The 17,399-nt window shown below is 48.4% G+C and overlaps 3 protein-coding genes across 3 annotated transcripts in view; 2 read left to right on the forward strand and 1 right to left on the reverse strand.

Annotated features, from left to right (window-relative positions):
• Nucleotides 1-5,569: 5,569 nt before the first annotated feature.
• On the forward strand, nucleotides 5,570-9,014 carry GCHFR (GTP cyclohydrolase I feedback regulator). Its single transcript, XM_056810283.1, has 3 exons — nucleotides 5,570-5,806; nucleotides 7,752-7,846; nucleotides 8,614-9,014. Exons 1-3 carry the CDS (start codon nucleotides 5,771-5,773, stop codon nucleotides 8,735-8,737), a joined length of 255 nt encoding a protein of 84 aa, XP_056666261.1. The 5' UTR covers nucleotides 5,570-5,770; the 3' UTR covers nucleotides 8,738-9,014.
• Nucleotides 9,015-9,189: 175 nt separating this feature from the next.
• Nucleotides 9,190-17,399, reverse strand: part of DNAJC17 (DnaJ heat shock protein family (Hsp40) member C17) — a 34,382-nt gene continuing 26,172 nt past the window's right edge. Inside the window, exons 10-11 of the mRNA XM_001370852.4 lie at nucleotides 16,320-16,439; nucleotides 9,190-9,401 (exon numbers count right to left, since the gene is read on the reverse strand). Of these exons, the coding sequence (XP_001370889.1) occupies nucleotides 9,279-9,401; nucleotides 16,320-16,439 (243 nt within the window). The 3' untranslated portion in view covers nucleotides 9,190-9,278. The remainder of the gene's footprint in view (nucleotides 9,402-16,319; nucleotides 16,440-17,399) is intronic.
• On the forward strand, nucleotides 9,401-14,806 carry C1H15orf62 (chromosome 1 C15orf62 homolog). The gene is made up of 2 exons (XM_007480062.2): nucleotides 9,401-10,919; nucleotides 11,506-14,806. Exon 2 carries the CDS (start codon nucleotides 12,272-12,274, stop codon nucleotides 12,794-12,796), a length of 525 nt encoding a protein of 174 aa, XP_007480124.2. The 5' UTR covers nucleotides 9,401-10,919; nucleotides 11,506-12,271; the 3' UTR covers nucleotides 12,797-14,806.

Raw genomic sequence — 17,399 nt, forward strand, 5'->3', positions numbered from 1 at the left:
CTGAGTAGGGGTAATGAGTCAAACTGAATAGATGAGAAATTCCCTGATGTGTACCAAGTCTTTGGTGTGTCATCTGAGAACTCTCTGACACAGGTATTACACTAACAAGAACTTTGCTTCAGTAAACAATACTATTATCCTGTTTTTCAAATGAGGAAACTGAGGCTTAAAGAAAAGGTTATTCAATAAGTGGCAGGGCTCAAATTGGAATCCAAGCCCTTTAGGGCTCAGGTCTAGAATCCTTTTTACAAGTCACAAAGCCTGGGCTCTACCACTTACTGGCTGATAACCCCTCTAAGCCACATCTGTAAAATGGGGATAAGGAGACCTGCCCTACCCCTCTTACTTCCCAGAGCTCTTGTGAGAAGGAAGTTAGAAGCTATAAAGTGTAAGGTGTTATTTTTATGGTGTTGAAGATGGAGCAGAAACTAAGCTGCTCCCTTTGTTGGGTCTGCCCCAGTTGGAGAAGAAATAGGGAATCTAATAAAAATCAGGGAGGGAGGAGTGTGGATTATACCTCCTTGCCTCACATGAGCAGTCTCTGAGCTTTCTGATTCTCCATAATTCTTTCTCTGCTTTAGGTGAGGCCGGATGGGCAGACAGAGCAGGGGAATTCATTTCCCCCCCCCGGATATTAAAGATGGTATCTGACAGCACTGGGCCTGCTGCAGCAGAAATGGAACAGAGGTGGTGTGGAGTGGCGGGTAGGGGGATGGGGGTGGAAGTGGAGGGGGGTGCAGGATGGTATTGGACAGAGTCTTCTATCTAGTTCAGGATCTGCACACCTACTCTGCCAGAAACATCAAGGCCAACTGCCTGGAGGTAAATGCTATCTGCAAACATGATGGCAGCTCCCATCTCCCTTCTTAGTTTTCTTCATGTCTCCAGAACAAAGCTACTGGCTAATAGACTTAAGGCAAGCATTCAAGTGCTACTCCAAGCCAATGGGTTATGGGAACAAAACTCCTCCCTGGGTTCCAATATGTGGAGCTTAGAACCTCATCTCATTGACCGTTTCTGGGAGAGACAATATAATATTACAACCTTGGAGTTATCAGTCATGTCCCTATATTCTTTTCCTATCTACCTTTTTGTACTAATATTACTCTCAAAACACTTTCCACTATTTTGATTTGCATTATATTTATTCCTGTGGATGTCATCTGGTTAGGTCCTTGAAGGTGGGTATTATTTTTATCTTTAAATTTTCAACAGCTCAGGTTTGAGCACATCATCTACCTATTCAATAAACTCCAGTGGCTCCTTATCACCTCTAGAATCAAATACAAAACCCTCCATTTGTCATTTTAAAGTCCTTCATAAACCTGCCCCCTCCCAATCTTTCCAGTTTTCTTAAATCATATATCCTTCCCTTCCTCTCCTTTATATATCTTTTTTTTTTTAAACCCATATCTTCTGTCTTAGAATTGATTCTAGGTATTGGTTCCAAGGCAGAAGAGCAGTAAGGACTAGGCAAATGGGGTTAAATGTCTTGCCTGAGTCACAAAGTTAGGATGTGTCTAAGAGCAAATTTGAAACCAGGACTGCTCTTCTCTAGACCTGGCTCTCTTATCAACTGAGTCATCTACTAGTCCCCTATATACACTTCAACCCAGTCACAAGATATACCATTTCCTGACTTTGGACATTTTTACTGGCTACCCCTCAGGCCTGAAATTCTGTTCTATCTTTGCTTCCTGGTTCCCTAACTTCCTTCAGGTCCCAGGTAAAATCCCACCTTCCACAGGAAGCTTCTCCTGATCCTTTATAATTCTAGTGCTTTGCCTTGGATGATTATTTCCAATTTATCTGGTATATATCTTGTTTGTACATGATTGTTTTCATGTTGTCTCCCCCCCCAATAGATGGTGAACTCCTTGGGAGCAAGGACTGGTTTTTTTTTAAATAATTTATTTAGACTATTTTTCAATGGTTACATGATTCATGATTTTTCCCTCCCCTCTTCCTTCCCCTGTCCAGGAGCTGATAAACAATTCTACTGGATTATACATGCATCATTGTTCAAAACCTATTTCAATGTTATTCATATTTGTAGTGGAGTGATCTTTTTTTTTTAACCCTTACCTTCCATCTTGGAGTCAATACTGTGTATTGGCTCCAAGGCAGAAGAGTGGTAAGGGCTAAGCAGTGGGGGTTAAGTAACTTGCCAAAGGTCACACAGCTGGGAAGTGTCTGAGGCCAGATTTGAACCCAGGACCTCCCATCTCTAGGCCTGACTCTCAATCCACTGAGCTACCCAGCTGCCCCCTGACGTGATCTTTTAACACCAAAACCCCAATCATATCCCCATCAGACCACATGATCAATCATATGTTTTTCTTCTCTGTTTCTACTCCCACAGTTCTTCCTCTGGATGTGGATAGTATTCTTTCTCATAAGTCCTTCAGAATTGTCCTGGGTCATTGTATTGCTGCTAGTAGAGAAGTCCATTACATTGGATTGTACCACAGGGTATCAGTCTCAGTGTACAATGTTCTCCTGGTTCTGCTCCTCTCACTCTGAATCACTTCCTGGAGGTCGTTCCAGTTCCCATGGAATTCCTCCAGTTCATCATTCCTTTCAGCACAATAGTATTCCATCACCAACATATAACACAATTTGTTCAGCCAGTCTCCAATTGATGGACACCAAAGGCTGTTTTTTATAACTGTTTTTGTCACCTCGGGGCTGAGAGACAGAGACAAAGACAGAACAAGAGGAAAAGAGAGAAGGGGGGAGGGGGAGAGAGACAGAGAGAAAGAGAGAGAGAGACACACACACACAGAGACAGAGAGACAGAGAGAAAGAGAAAGAAAGAGTGCAAGTTTTGTGTACAGCACCTACTCATAAAGTGTAAGTACATATTAAGTTTTAGAATGGAGTGATGAGAGAGGAGCCAGTTTCTTCAAAGGTGAAAGGGAAAAAAAAGTTTGTAGGAATATGTGATTAAACAACCAGTCAGATCTAAACAGCATTAGGTAGAGTTGGGTCATCATTGACTTTGAAAACATGTAGAAGGGCGTCGGTTCCTGCTGTGGAGATTAGTATGATAAAGAATAGGCTTATTTATAGTACATTGCTTATAAATAGTTTTCATTTGGCATTTGTATGCTGCCTTATATCACTAGAACAGACTCATAGCCAATCTGTTACCAAAGCTTGATTTCACCTTTGCAGCATCTTTGCCCCTTCTCTCGTCTTACACTGCTACCACTTTAGTGCTGGTCCTTAACACCTTAAGCCTCAGTTTCTGCAATAGTCTGATGGTGAGTGTCCCCACTCCATTCCATCTTCCATTCAGCCACTAAAGTGATTTTCTTATATGGCTGATCTGATCAGGTCTCCTACTCAATAAACTTAAGTGGCTTCCTGTTGCCTCCAGAAGCAAATATAAAATGCTCTATTTGCCATTCAAGTCCTTCATAACCTGGCCTCCACTGGCCTTTCCAGTCTTCTTATAACTTATATTCCCCTCACCACATACCCTTTAATCTGATGCTGCTGCTTTCATGATTGTTCCTCAAGTTAAGAGACTCCATCTCCCAGTCCCAGCTGTTTTTACTCCTATCCACAGTCTGCTCTCTCTCCTCATCAGCCTCAGGACTTCTCTGACTTCAGGTCCCAGTTAACATCCTACCTTCTACAGGGAGGCTTAACTGATCCCATTTAATTTCTTCCTTTTGTTGATTATCTCTAATGTATCCTATATACTGTTTGTTTGTAGTTCCAAACTTGTGAGCTCTTTGAGGGCAAGGATTGTCTTTTGTCTTTCTTTGAATCCCTAGAGTTGAACCCCAGTGCCTGGCACCTAGTAGGTGCTTAATAAATGTTTACTGACTCATAATACATCAATGGTTCTTGACTTTTTTTGTGTCGTAGACCCTTTGGCAATCTGATGTAACCTATGGGCCTCTTCTAGAAATAATATTTTGTGATGTATAAAATAGAGACAGGAGGTCATGGATTCAAATCTGGTCTCAGACAGATCCTAGTTTAATCCCCATTGCCTAGCCCTTGCTGCTTTTCTGTCTTTGAAGCAATACAGGGTTTTGATTCTAAGTCAGAAGGCAAGTTTTTGTTTTTTTAATGTATAAAACAAGACACACAGGATTGCAATAGAAAATAAAGGTGAGTGGAAACAAAGATGTAATTTCTTCTGACCCAAGTCCTTTGAACCGCTGAAATCTATTCTTAGTGTGGATCTCAAGTTAAGGGCCCCACTGTAAACAGACTAAAAAATAGTGGATGTAGCTCTCTCTTCAAATAGATTATAAACCCTAGAAGAAGAAGGGATACTTCCCTATATCCCTTATCTTCTCCTATAAAGGTGCCTTGAATATAGTAGGAACTCAGTAAATATTTGATCAATTGATTGCTCTACCCAAAGAAATGAAAAAAAAATATCTGAAATGGGAACTATAGCTAATAGAGATAGAAGTCTGGTAATGTCATAAGAGAGACGAATGAGTCCTGATGAGGAAAAAGTATATCTCTGCATTAACAACACAGAAAATGATTGATTATGAAACTGAATTTTCAATGAAAAAAATAATAAATCAACAAATAAATCTCAAGTACAAAAGAGGAAATCTTGAAAATTAAAAGAAGAAATAGATGAATTGGAATAAAACCAAGATTACCAATAATATGGAAATAGGTCTTGATCAATGGCACATGTAAAACCCAGTGGGATTGCACATCGGCTAAGGGAGGGGGTTGGGGGAGGGAAGAGGGGAAGGAAAGAACATGAATCTTGTAACCATGGAAACATTCTAAATTAACAAATTAAATAAAATTTTCTCAAGATAAAAAACCCCAAGATTATGTGACTGATAAAATTCAAAGCTGAATCTTTGGAAAGATTTTAAAAATTGGTAAGCCTTCAGATGACCTAATTTAAAAAGAAAAGGGAGGAAAATAAAATGAACAAGGTAAAAATCACAAGAGAGATATCTATGACTAGAAAAAGAGGTCTGCACCTGGGGTGAGAAGGGATAACCAACTTCCCCAACTCCCCTTGGTATCCATGCAGTCTCATAGATCTTAAGAACAGTTGAATCAAGGAGCATTTATATATATAAACCCTTGCCTTTTGTCTTAGTATCTATGTATTGGTTCCAAGACAGAAAACCGTAAGGGCTAGGCAATGGGAGTTAAGTGACTTGCCCAGGGTCACACAGGAAGTGTCTGAGGCTCTATTTGAACCCAGGATCTCCCATCTCCAGGCTCTCCATTCACTGAGCCACCTTGATGCCCCCAACGAGACTCTAAAAATAGTCATAGAATGAAAGTCTAGGAAAGGTGAGGGAGGGGGCTGAAGAGCGGAGTCCACGATTTTCAAGTGTTCAAAGAGAAACATTTTACAAAAGACTCGGAAGTTCGATGCCCTGATTCGGGCAAAGCTGAGCCAGCCCGGATAGGGGTGAGGTCAGGGCTGGCCGTTCCAGCAAGGAGGTCAAGGTTCCCATTGCCCGCTTTGGCCCCGAAATAGAGGTCTGTCACTCGAAAATTTTGGTAGCGATCGGCTCGCGTCACAGGACCGGCCAGCCTCTGATTGGCCAGACGGTCACCAGACGGTCTTCCTGGGATTTGTCTAGACCCGGGGCGGCACCTTCCAGAGGCTGAGTGGGACTAACGGGACTGTAGGACGCAGGGGACCCCGAGTCGAGTCTCCCGTCCGGAGGGACACCTGGGCTCTCAGCGCTGAGTTGTCGGGAGATCCGAACTTGAGACCGAGATCGCAGTAGAGCTGGGGAGGTACTTGGGGACCATGCCGTACATGCTCATTAGTACCCAGATCCGCATGGTGAGTATATCCTCCTCCCTCGCTCCGGGCGCTGGGACCTCGGGTGGGACCAGGGAGAGCCCTCCTCCCTCGCTCCGGGGCCAGCGCTGACCCGCTCCGGGATCGGGGGTGGGGGTGGGGTAGGATGCCCTCTCGTGCTACCCAGGTTGAGCTCATGCGGGTCTTCACGCGGGTCTCCACGCCACGTTCTTACCGCCGCAGCTACAACTCCCAGGCCCGCCCCACGGGGGGCAGAAGCTCTCCCAAGCTGGAGGCCGGAGTTGGAGACGATCCAGTCAGATTTCCTCCCCTTCCCTCCCCCAGAGAGTAGCGAGGTGGCCACTTGGGTCCTTCTGACCAGGTAGACCCAGGCCGCTCAACCTGGGGCAGGACTTTTCTGGGCATCCGCCCCACCCCCTGGAGGGAAGGGTCAGAAGTCTGTAGATCTCCCCGGGCTAGACCCGCCTCCGAATTCCACATGGGGACGCACCACCCCCTCCAGTCACAGGCACAGGTAAAAGCCGGGCGATACCTGGCTACCCGCGCAAGCGCTTTAGGAAAAAAAGAACCGGGCACATGCACGGAGTTGGGGCAGAAGAGACACTGCCTTGGCTTTAAATGAGCAGTAGAGTCGCTTACTACTACTGGCAGACGCTGCATTACACACATAACACGGGCGTCCACCCTTACACACAGCGACAGCCACAGGCGGTCCCTCCCGGCCAGAGACACAGAGCCTCCGGGGACACACACACAAACAGCGCCGGACAGTCCCAGGCAGCCACCCACACAGGCGGAACGAGAAGCGGGACACACGCCGGGCGCCGCTGCGGAAAAGCTGCTCCTCGGGAAGTTAGAGAGGGAGTGTGCCCCCAGCAGGTCGCCAGCAGCTTGCTCCGGAGCCCTCAATTCCTCCCACTAGGGGGTAGAAGTCTCCCGGAATGAAGAGGATGAAGGGGTGGCCCCTCCCCTGGGAGAGGCCCTGGCAGTGCCCTCGGTGATAGTGTTAATTACCTGGCTATGCCAGACGGGTGAGGTTGAGATGAAAGGGGCCAGGAAGGGCCTGTCACAGGCCTGTGACCCAATCTGGTCATTCCTGTCCCCCTCTTTGATCAGCCTCCTCCCTCATTTTATTGTGGCCTGACATCCCTGCAGGCATTAACTCCATCCTTTTTTTTAGCTCTTCCTTTTTTAAGAAAATACAAAAAATAATCATTTATTTCCAGTGTCCCTTCTAATATCTTTCTTGTGTTTTATTGCTATAGTTGCATTTCTTTTTTTCCCATTTGAAAAACTTTAATTTAGAATATTTTTCCATAGTTACATGAATCATGTTCTTTCCTTCCCCTCCCCCCCAGCCCACACAATTCCACTGGGTTTTGCATGTGTCATTGATCAAGACCTATTTCCATATTAATACTATTTGCACTAGAGTGATTGTTTAGAGTCCGCATCCTCCATCATATCCCCATCGACCCATGTGATCAAGCAGTTATTTTTCTTCTGTGTTTCTACTCCCACAGTTCTTTCTCTGAATGTGAATAGCATTCTTTCTCATAAGTCCCACAGAATTGTCCTGGATCATTGCATTGCTGATAATAGAGAAGTCCATTACATTCAATTGTACCACAGTGTTTCAGTCTCTGTGTACAATGTTCTCCTGGTTCTGCTCCTCTCGCTCTGCATCACTTCCTGGAGGTTGTTCCAGTTCACATGGAAATCCTCCACTTTATTATTCCTTTGAGCACAATCGTATCCCATCACCAACAGATACCACAGTTTGTTCAGCCATTCCCCAATTGAAGGGCATCCCCTCATTTTCCAGTTTTTTTGCTACCACAAAGAGCGCACCTGCCAACTCTTCCAGCGGAGGAGTTCATTCAGCCCCCTGATCACTGGCGGGGCCAAGAGAGACACAAAAGGGAGGAGGAAAAGGGGTGACTCCTTTCTGGCTTCCCTATTTCAGGAGGTGGGTCCCACCATGGTGGGAGATGAATTCTCTGACACGGAGCTGATGCAGTACTTGGGGGCCACAAAGAGGAATATGCTGGGAAACCATTTGTAAGTAAAGGGGACAACGCTGGGTCCTCCCCCTTCTCACCATCGTGTCACTCTAGAGGGGGTATCGATGGGAAGTTAGCTGCCCAGATGGCCTTCCTTTCCCTGGTCAGCTCTAGCATCTAAATAAGCTGCCCACTTCCTCTATGCTTTGCATAATATTGTGATCTACACCCCATCTAGAGAGCTTCCTTCCCAATGGTTTAGCACCAACTCTGGCCAGGGCCACAAGGAAGGGGAAGACACCCCGCTATGACAGGTTCTTTGCTCTAAATCTTGGAGAGTCAGTCGTTTTGAGTTGTGACCCCATTTGAGGTTTTCTCGGCAAAGATATGGGGGCAGTTTGCCATTTCCTTCTCCAGCTCATATGAAAGATGAGGAAACTGAGGCATACAGGGTTAAGTGACTTGCCCAGGGTCACACAACGAGTGTCTGAGGCCAGATTTGAACTCATAATGCCGCATCTTCCTGAGTCCAAGCCCAGTGCAGTGATCTATCCAGTGCCACTTAGCTGCCCAATATTTTGGCGGTGTCAGGGAGAGAGGACTAGAGCAGATCCCAACCAATGGCTCCTCCTTTGCCCCGAGCAACCCAGCTCCCAGGAGAGGCCTTTCGTCTGCTTAGAAGCCCAAACTTGATTACAGGGAGTTGAGCATTCTTACAGACAAGAAGATGCAAACAAACCTTGGTGTTTCAGCTCTAGGCCCCGGGCTAGGGTAGGAGGACACCTGCCGTGCCTCACATGCCCCTCACTCCCCATCTCTCCACAGTTGGGAGTACTGTGTCAACGACCCACCCCGAGTAGTTCTGAACAAACTGGAGGCCCGAGGCTATCGTGTGGTGAGCATGACCGGCGTGGGCCAGACCCTCGTGTGGTGCCTGCACAAGGAGTAGCCCCGGCTAGAGGTCCCAGTGGAGAGCCGCCCCTCCTCTCGCCCTGTCAGGGGCCCCTGGCACAAGCTGCTGTCCACGGTGACGGAGGAAGGCTGGCTGCCCGGCCTGCTTTGGCCCCACCACAGCCAGTAGGACAACCTTCCTAGAGGGAGAAGGAACTTTGCCCGGGGCGGGGGTGGGGGCATCTAATCCTAGATTTCCCCAACCACGGCCCCAGCAGTCTGGTGGGTCCAGGTCAAACTGTAAGCTAGTCTGAGCCAATAAAGAACTGTGCTGAGCTCCTGTCCTGCCCAGGGTTCTCTCTCACCCCACGGACACTTTCGACTGGAGCAGCCCACCTGGCTGTCAGAGAGGAAGCCTCGGGCCTGGATGGAGGCCTGTGGGTAGAGTTCAGAAATAAGGACAAGTTCCGCTTATACCATCTTCCTGCCAGTCACCTCTGTCCGATACAGTTTCTTTCTAAAAAAATTTATTTTTTAAGTATTAATTTAAGAAAAGGGAGAAGGAGGGAGGAGGGGAAGAGGGGGTGGGTTCTGCGGGGCTATGTGGGCAGGCCCTCCTCATCCTCCCTCTGCATCTGCTCGATCAGTTGTTGCCGCTCTGCAGCCTGACGCATGCGCATCATGACCAGGCTCTCGTAGTCCCTCTCCGATAGCACCGAGCCCTGTGGGACACAGAGGAGATGGGTTACGGGCAGTGACCGCCAGGTCTGGCATGACGCCCTTCCCAGAAAGGCCCAGGCTGAGCCTGGATGGAGCTGAGGGTGAGCCCCCTAGGCCCCACCCAAGAACCTGTCTCCCTAATGGACGAAGAGAAAAGGAGAATCCAGGATGCCTTCTCCCAGGCCTCTGGGATTTATCCCGAGTCCACCAGCCATGTCTTCAGCTGAGATTACAGAAGAGCCTCACCTCTAAACCAAATGTGGGAACAAGCTTCCTGCCTCCTCCCCCTCTAAGCCAGCTGAAATATACCTAGTGATCTTCCCCAGCTATTTCTTTCCTTGTACCCCATCGTATGTGCACTCGATTCCAATTTCTCCTTTTAATGAGTGGAATTCTCCCATACTCAGCCCAGCCTTTGCCACCTGCTATTTCCTTAATATACTCATTCCTTTTATTCATCCCTTCTCTCCATGAGCTCTGTGCTTCTGCCACAGCGGTCCCCTTAGCAATTTAAACTGAAGTTGTATTGTTACTGAACACTGTCAAGACAGCTTCTTTGAATGTGCCAAGATCCCCTGGCCATCGTCTGGGTTAAGGAGTGCCGAGGCTGGCTCTGGGGCAAGGGGGATGTGGTAGCTTCTAGACTTCGGGGAGGGCCCTGCTGTACGCCACATCTTTCTCAGTTACCTTCTTCCCAAGAGGCCTCTTAGATTAGTGTCCAGGTGAGGGTGCAGAAGCAAAAACGAAAAGAAGGCTCAGCCTGACTTAAGCAAATCCTGAAACAAGCTCCACCCAAGAGAAGAAAACAACTTCGGTCCGGTTCATTTCCTCAACATAGTGGAGGGCAGGGCTCTGCTATGGTCAGAGGCTTAAGGAATGCCGGGCTCCCAATAGTGAACCATCTCAATGGACTAGGGGGATGGTGGAACTTGGGAAATAAACTACCTGAGCCAACAACTCCACACCTGAAAGGTGCAAAGCACGATTTACAGCACCACCTCCCTTGGGGCTGTTGAAGTAGTTCTGCTCCAGCAGGGGTGAGGAATCTCTGATGGAATCACCACTTCAAGGACTAAGAATCCCCCCATTGGCACTCCTGAATGCCACAGCATAGAGCTCAGAGGGCCCGGCAGCCTCTACCCAGGAGAAGATGCTATTAAGAGGCCATTCTGTGGCCATCAAAGAGCAGATGTGTACTGACGGAAACAGAAAACTAGGGAACAATGTTCCACGGGAATGGAGGAAGGCACACCCGGGTTTAGGTGCCAGGTGAGTGTGGGATAACTTCTCCGGCCTAACTCCTGGGCTTCTGAGAGCCAGCCTTGGAAGGCTGCACCTTGATTTTCTCGCCCCCTCTGATAACAGCTCCCAGAAGAGCCTCTGTCCTGGCCAGACTTGCTACAGCTCATTTTCCAGTCCTGCGGCCCACAACCACTAGACAATAAGATCCAATACTTCAACACAGAACCGATAACGTGCTGCCCGGTGAGACCATCAAGTCCAACAAACCACCCCCCACGGTGAGCAATACAAAATGACAGCTTGGTTTCTAGGCCAAGACAGCTCGAGGGGAAAGACTTGAAAATGTTGGTCTTGCCCCAGAGTCCCACAATCTAGCTCTGCTATCAGGAAGCCACCTCTGAAAGCCTCTTTAGTAAAATGCAAAGGAAGGAAGTGTCTTCCTTCGAAGAATGCTGACAGAACCTGTCTTGTCAGTGGAGTTGGGGAAAAATTCAAGTTAAGATCCAGCCGGGCAGGATGTTAGACTGAAGACGAGGCCAGGTCATATCCTTAAGCCTACAGGGTCAGACAGTCCCTCCTCTCCCCCATCCCTCAATCTGAAAATTCTGCAGGGGCACAGGCTGAGCTTGTCTCCAGCCAAAGTCAGTGCCTCTTCCAGGCTCGGGGCTGCTCCCGCTAACACACCTTCTGCCGTCCTTCCCGCCATCCATGTCTGTGGGCCCAGGTTAATGAAGGCTTGGCACCAGGCTATGGGGATGAGTCACCAACACTAGTAGCAAGTCCCTCCTCCTCCTCCGACAATCAGGCCACACTTTTGCCTTTCAGTTAACCCCACCTTCCTTGTCCTCCCTGTACTCCCTGCAGGGGACCCTGGAGTCAGGCAGAACAAGCCACTGATCAAAACTGAGAATGGAAACAACACATCGCTATGTAAAGCAGGGCTGCCCCGGGACTCACCCGCTGGAAGGCCTCCAGAGGAATTTCTAGCTCCCTACTACTGGCCCTGGGCGTTGGCGGGAGCGGCTGCTCCAATCCCTACATGTGGATGCTGCAATTACCCAAAGCATGAAACCCAGCTTCCCACCTGACTGAGTCAGCTGAAAACAAAAACACTCCAAGGCTGCCACACACCAGCCCAAGCAGCCAAACCACTAATCAGAGCCTGAGAGGCACCAGCCTCAGAGCGAGAGCAGCCCCGCACCTGCCGGACGGGAGAAGAGACGGAGCAGGGAGCCGACACGGTGCCACAGTGCCGTTCAGGCCGGAGCCTGCCCACACAGGGGACCATCCCAAGAAGCTCTCACTCCAGTAAGTGCCTCTTCCCCTCTGGGTCTTCTCCCTCGGGATCCCAAGGATCCAGGCGGCTCCCTGTCAGGGGCTCCCAGCTCTGTCCTCTCCTCAGTGGAGCATCTTCCTACAACTTTTGGTGACTCGTCTGCTCTCCAGTGCCCTGACAGGAACCCTGGACTGGACAGAGTCACAGGGGCTCAAGCAGGACACCCAGGAGGCCTTGGGTTCCTGCCCACAGTCCCACATTGTCTCCCATGCCTCGGAACCTCTGAGAGTCCGTCTATCTGTGGGCCAAGAGGCCTCCCGAGAGCAGCCACGGTGGCCCACTTTCCTCAGGCCCATGGAGACGTGGCGGAAAGGATCTTTCCGCAACAACTCTTTCTTCAAACGTCTGAGCCTCGGGAGGCCCCGGCGACTCCGACGGCAAGGCAGCGTGCTCAGCCAGGCCAGCACTGCCAGGGGAGACCATGAGGAATACAGTAACCGGGAGGTCATCCGGGAGCTGAGGGGAAGGCCGGATGGCCGCCGCCTGCCCCTGTGGGGGGACGAGCAGCCCAGATCCACACTGCTGGCACCCCCGAAACCCCCTCGCCTCTACCGTGAGAGCAGCAGTTGTCCCAACATTCTGGAGCCCTCCCCCTCGTACACGGCTGCCTACTCGGCCACTCTGCCCTCTGCTATCTCCCTGGCTGGAACACTGCACGAGTATTCAGAGGACGACTCCCTGGACACCAGGCCCCTCCAGGGGGCACCCACCGACGTCACCGACCCCTTCTTTTCCTTCAAAGTGGACCTGGGGATATCGCTTCTTGAGGAAGTCCTGCAGATCCTGAGAGAGCAATTTCCCAGGGACCCGTGGGCCTGAATGGGGTGCGAGGGGGAGGGGTGGGGGGAGGAAAAAACAAGACCGAGGGGAGATGGCTGAACTGCTGACTGCCAAAGGCCGAGTGTGAGCTTTATCCCCATTTTGTGGAGGAGGTAAGAAGGGCAGGAGTCACAGACTCCTCCTCTCACAGGGCGCAGTGGGGCAAGAGGAATGACTTCCTGGACAGGAGGATGGAGGGAAATAGCTATGGCCACAAGGCCAGGCCAGGCAGGGAGCCAGCAGGGAGCCAGCAGGGCAGAGGCAACAAGTGGGAGACACAGCAGGAGTGTGGCAGAGGGAGGTGCACAGAGGTATGGGGCAGAGCTGACGTGACAGGGAAGGGGTAACGAGCCAAGGACCGGGCAAAGCAACAGGCATGCAGATCAGGAGGAAAGGCGGCTCTGAAGCCAGAGCAGAAAGCGAGTCAGGCTGGGGGCGGGAAGATGAAGAGAAACGGTGAGAACAGCTCATCCTAGAACAGAAACCCAGCCACAGCGATGGGTGTCAGGGACTAGAGGCTGAGATGGGAAGGTCTGGGTGGTGGCACCAGAGACACCAAGTCAGACTCAGAGCAGAAGATACTGTGGGCAACCCTCAGAATGAGGAGTTTAGGATCACTGGCGACAGACGCTAGATCAAAGCACTTGGCACAAGGCTCGCTGGAAGCACCAGGACATTTAGCAGAAACTAAGGGGAGAGGAAGTGATTCACACTCTTGTCAGGATCCAGAAGAATGAGGAGAAGGAAGAACTCTCTCTTATCACAGCCCTGAATGGAGGGAGCAATCATGGACTCTGGGCTGGCACTTGGCAGAGCTACAGATGATCTCACGGTGCCCAGTTAGGACTGAGAAGCTGCCAGCGCCTGTCCTGCCTAGACCCATCACCAGAAAAGTCCTTCAGGAAGATACCTGCCAGCTTAAACAAGGCTCCTTGGATTGGGCAACAAGACACAGCCCTTGGGCCATGGCTGGGGAATTAGAACAAGAGACTCTAAAGCTGGACTGACCCTAAACTGACTTCTTCAAAGCTTATAAGAACAGAAGAAAACTTAAATCTAAGTAACTTCTCCTCTTGTCTTGTTAGCTTTCATACCAGTGCCCTAAGCCGAGAAGCCCCTCTGTGTATGCCAAAAATAATAAAAATGGACACTATGACCACATTAAGGACTTACAAGCCAGAGAATAACGTACCCTTGTGGAAGGACCCTAGGATTGTCTTGAGAAGCAATTCTTTGCTTCTCGCGGGTCCCTGTGGGTGTCTGGGACTGCACAGAATCAGCCCTCTCACTGCTGGTAATGGGCTGCCTAGGGTGGAGGGCCCTCTGAGGCTCAGGGTGTGACTGATGCCAACATACTGAGGGGGGGCACTAGCCTTCCACTCACCATGGTAGAGCTCAGGGGGCACCAAGGGTTGGGAACAATCTCCTCTTCTTACTATCTCCTCGCCCATCCCAAATTCCCGAGGCATCTCCCAAGTCCAGATATTCGCACCCTAGCACCCGATGGACAGGTTTCATTCCCTATATTAAAAGTATGGGAGGAAGCAGTAGATTTCTAGAACAAGAGAACCATAGCACTGCAACACTGCTGCAACCACAAGAGCACAATTAAAGTTCTTTGGCTTCCTCCCAAGAGCAAGTGTTGGGGAAGTGGGAGGGAGCATCCAAGTTCCCTCCTGTATCCCTGGCACATCTGGTTAGATGGGGAGGTGCTGGGGGAAGAAACCTTATCTTCTGCACAGAAGTCAAGTCAGTTTATTCCTTTAAGGCAGTGATTCTCAAAGTGTGATCTAGAGTCCCTTGAAGTCAAAACTATTTCATAATAAGCTGTTTTAATTCCTAATATGCTAAATATCAATAGTCATAACCCACACAAACCAAAGCTCTTTGGGGGGGGGGGAAGGAGAAGGACCTTAGTAATTTTTAAGAGAATAAAGGTGTCCTGAGACCAAAAAGTTTGGATTCTTGACTAGATGGAGAAGGAGGCAGAGAAGAGGTTCCCTAAGATTCCCACTCCCTCCCAGAAGCACCAGATCTAAGGCTCGGGTGCTGCTGCCCTTCCTCTGAGCAGATGAGCCAGAGAGAAGCAGCCCTGTGAACCGATGGCAGGATCCCCAGAAGGAACTCCAAACAATCCACTCAACTTCTCCCACTGCCTCCATTATGAAAGCTCCCAACATGCCCCTCTGAGCAGGGAGGCAGCCCTTCAGGACAGTTAGAACATAACTGCTCCCCATGCACCTAAGCCAGCCCTTGACCCTGGTGAGGAAACCTGTCTTACCCCAGCATGCCCCCTCCTGCACCTAAGTCACCTGATGGCTGTGATGTCAATATCCTGAGTGCCCCCTTTTTCATTATGGGATGAGTAAGCATGAATCGGTTGTCATCTTCATTGAAGATCTTTTTATGTTATCTTTCTTTTTTCTTTCTTTCTTTTTTTTAAACCCAGACCTTCACTCTTAGAATTGATACCAAGTATTGATTATAAGGCAGAAGAGCAGAAGGCCAGGCAATGGGGAATCACACAGTTAGGAAGTGTCCGAGGCCAGATTTGAACCCATAACCTTCCATCTTTAGGTCTGGTGCTCTATCCACTGAGCCACCCAGGTGCCCCTTTCATTACATTATCTTTTTACCAAAACCAACCTTCTTCTTAACTTCCCTATGATGGATGAAGTCATCACCATCCTTCCAGTCATCCAGGTTCATAACTTCAGGCACCTTCTTATTCCTTCATCCCACATATCTAATCAAATCTTGATTGTCATTTTCTTGCTCCACAGCATCTCTCACATCTGTCCTCTTCTCTCTACCACAGTCACTACTCTAGTTTTAGATCTCCATCACCTCTCACTTGGACTTCTGCAATAACCTCCTAATTGTTTTTTCTGCCTCAATTTTCTCCCCTTTCTAACCCTATCCTCCCCACACCTGCCAAAGCAATTTTCTAAAAGTGCAGATCTGATCAGGTTCTTTCCCTACTCAATACACTCCAGTGGCTCACTACTGCCACTGGATGAAACGTTATTTCATTGTCATCTCATCCTTTTAAAGTTCTAGATTTATGCAAGTTTAATAGATATAAAATATATAATTATCAGTATAGTGATACAAAGTATATGATTTGTAAGTAAACATATTAATGGGGAGAGCATGAACAAAGAATCTGTTATTCTTAGGGGTATGTGATTGGAAAAGTTTAGAAACCACTGGCCAATAATGTCCAAGAAAAAGGAACAATGAAGAACCCCCAATAATATTTATGTATCATATGACACGATACTGTACTAATAATTATATGCAGTATAAAACACACAAAAATAGAAACCAAATCCTACTGGAAAGCCATGGAAAGAGAAAAAAATTTAAGTGCTAAAAGATTATCCATTCCAGTCTGCATCATTCTCCCTGAGGGAATTTCATTCTGACACAAAAAGGTCCCTGAGAAGTCTGAGTAGCTGCTTCCCCCTTTTTTCCAGGGAAGCTTCCCAGACCCTGGGGAAGGTTCCTGGTGCCTTCCTACCTGTGGCAATCCAGAGTAGCTGGTGCCATCGGTGCTCACTGTTCCCTGTGGCTGACCCTCCAGCCAGGAGATCTTCAGGGGGTTATTGACAAGGCCCACTTCATTCTTGACAGCCAGCACCTGCCCAAGGCAACAGTTTGACCATGTTGTTATACCATCTAACCAACTTGGGAACAGAGCTACCATTTAAGCCCAGGCAACTTTAAAAAAAATTATTAAAAAAAATTTTTTTTACCAATTACATGTAATAACAAATTCCCATGTAAGTTTTCTTATGTGATATAATTGAGCTTATCTCCCTCCCACCCTTCCCTTCTCCATCCCAGTGCTGGCAGATGATTCGATCTGGGTTGTTAAACAAAACATATATCCATATTGTTTGTTTTTGTGAATAATCTTTTCTTTTTTACTTTTTTTTAACCCTTACCTTCTGCCTTAGAATATGGTGTATTAGTTCTAAAGCAGAAGAGTGATAAAGATGAGGCAATGGGGGTTAAGTGACTTGCCCAGGGTCACACAGCTGGGAAGTGTCTGAGGCCACATTTGAAACTAGGACCTCCTGTTTTTGGGTCTGGCTCTCAATCCACTGAGCCACCCAGCTGCCCCCTGAATAATCTTATAAAACCAAAACCCCAAAACATAAACCCAAATACATGAGCGAAAAATGCTTTCATCTGCATTCCAACTCCAACAGTTCTTTCTCTGGAGGTGGAGAGCATCCTTTGTCCTAAGTCCCACAGAACTGCCAGACAAGTAGTGGGCCAAGGTCCCAGCCCTTTGTGCAGAGGTCTGAACAGAATGACCCTCAAAGAAAGTAGACCAAATGTTATCTGACCCTGAAGAAGGAGTAGGGGCATAAGGGTGTGGAGGGAAACATGCGATGGCTCTTAGAAGTGGCAGAAAGAAGGAAATGTTCTGGGACAGTCAACAAAAAAAAATCTCTCATTTGTAGCACTTATACTATATTTTTATAAATCAGATTAAGTATATGCTCATGGGGGCCGCTGGATGGCTCAGTGAATTGAGAGCCAAGCCTGGAGATGGGAGGCCTCAAGTTCAAATCTTGCCCCAGACATTTCC

This window comes from Monodelphis domestica, chromosome 1, assembly GCF_027887165.1.
Source record: "Monodelphis domestica isolate mMonDom1 chromosome 1, mMonDom1.pri, whole genome shotgun sequence".
NCBI lineage: Eukaryota > Metazoa > Chordata > Mammalia > Didelphimorphia > Didelphidae > Monodelphis > Monodelphis domestica.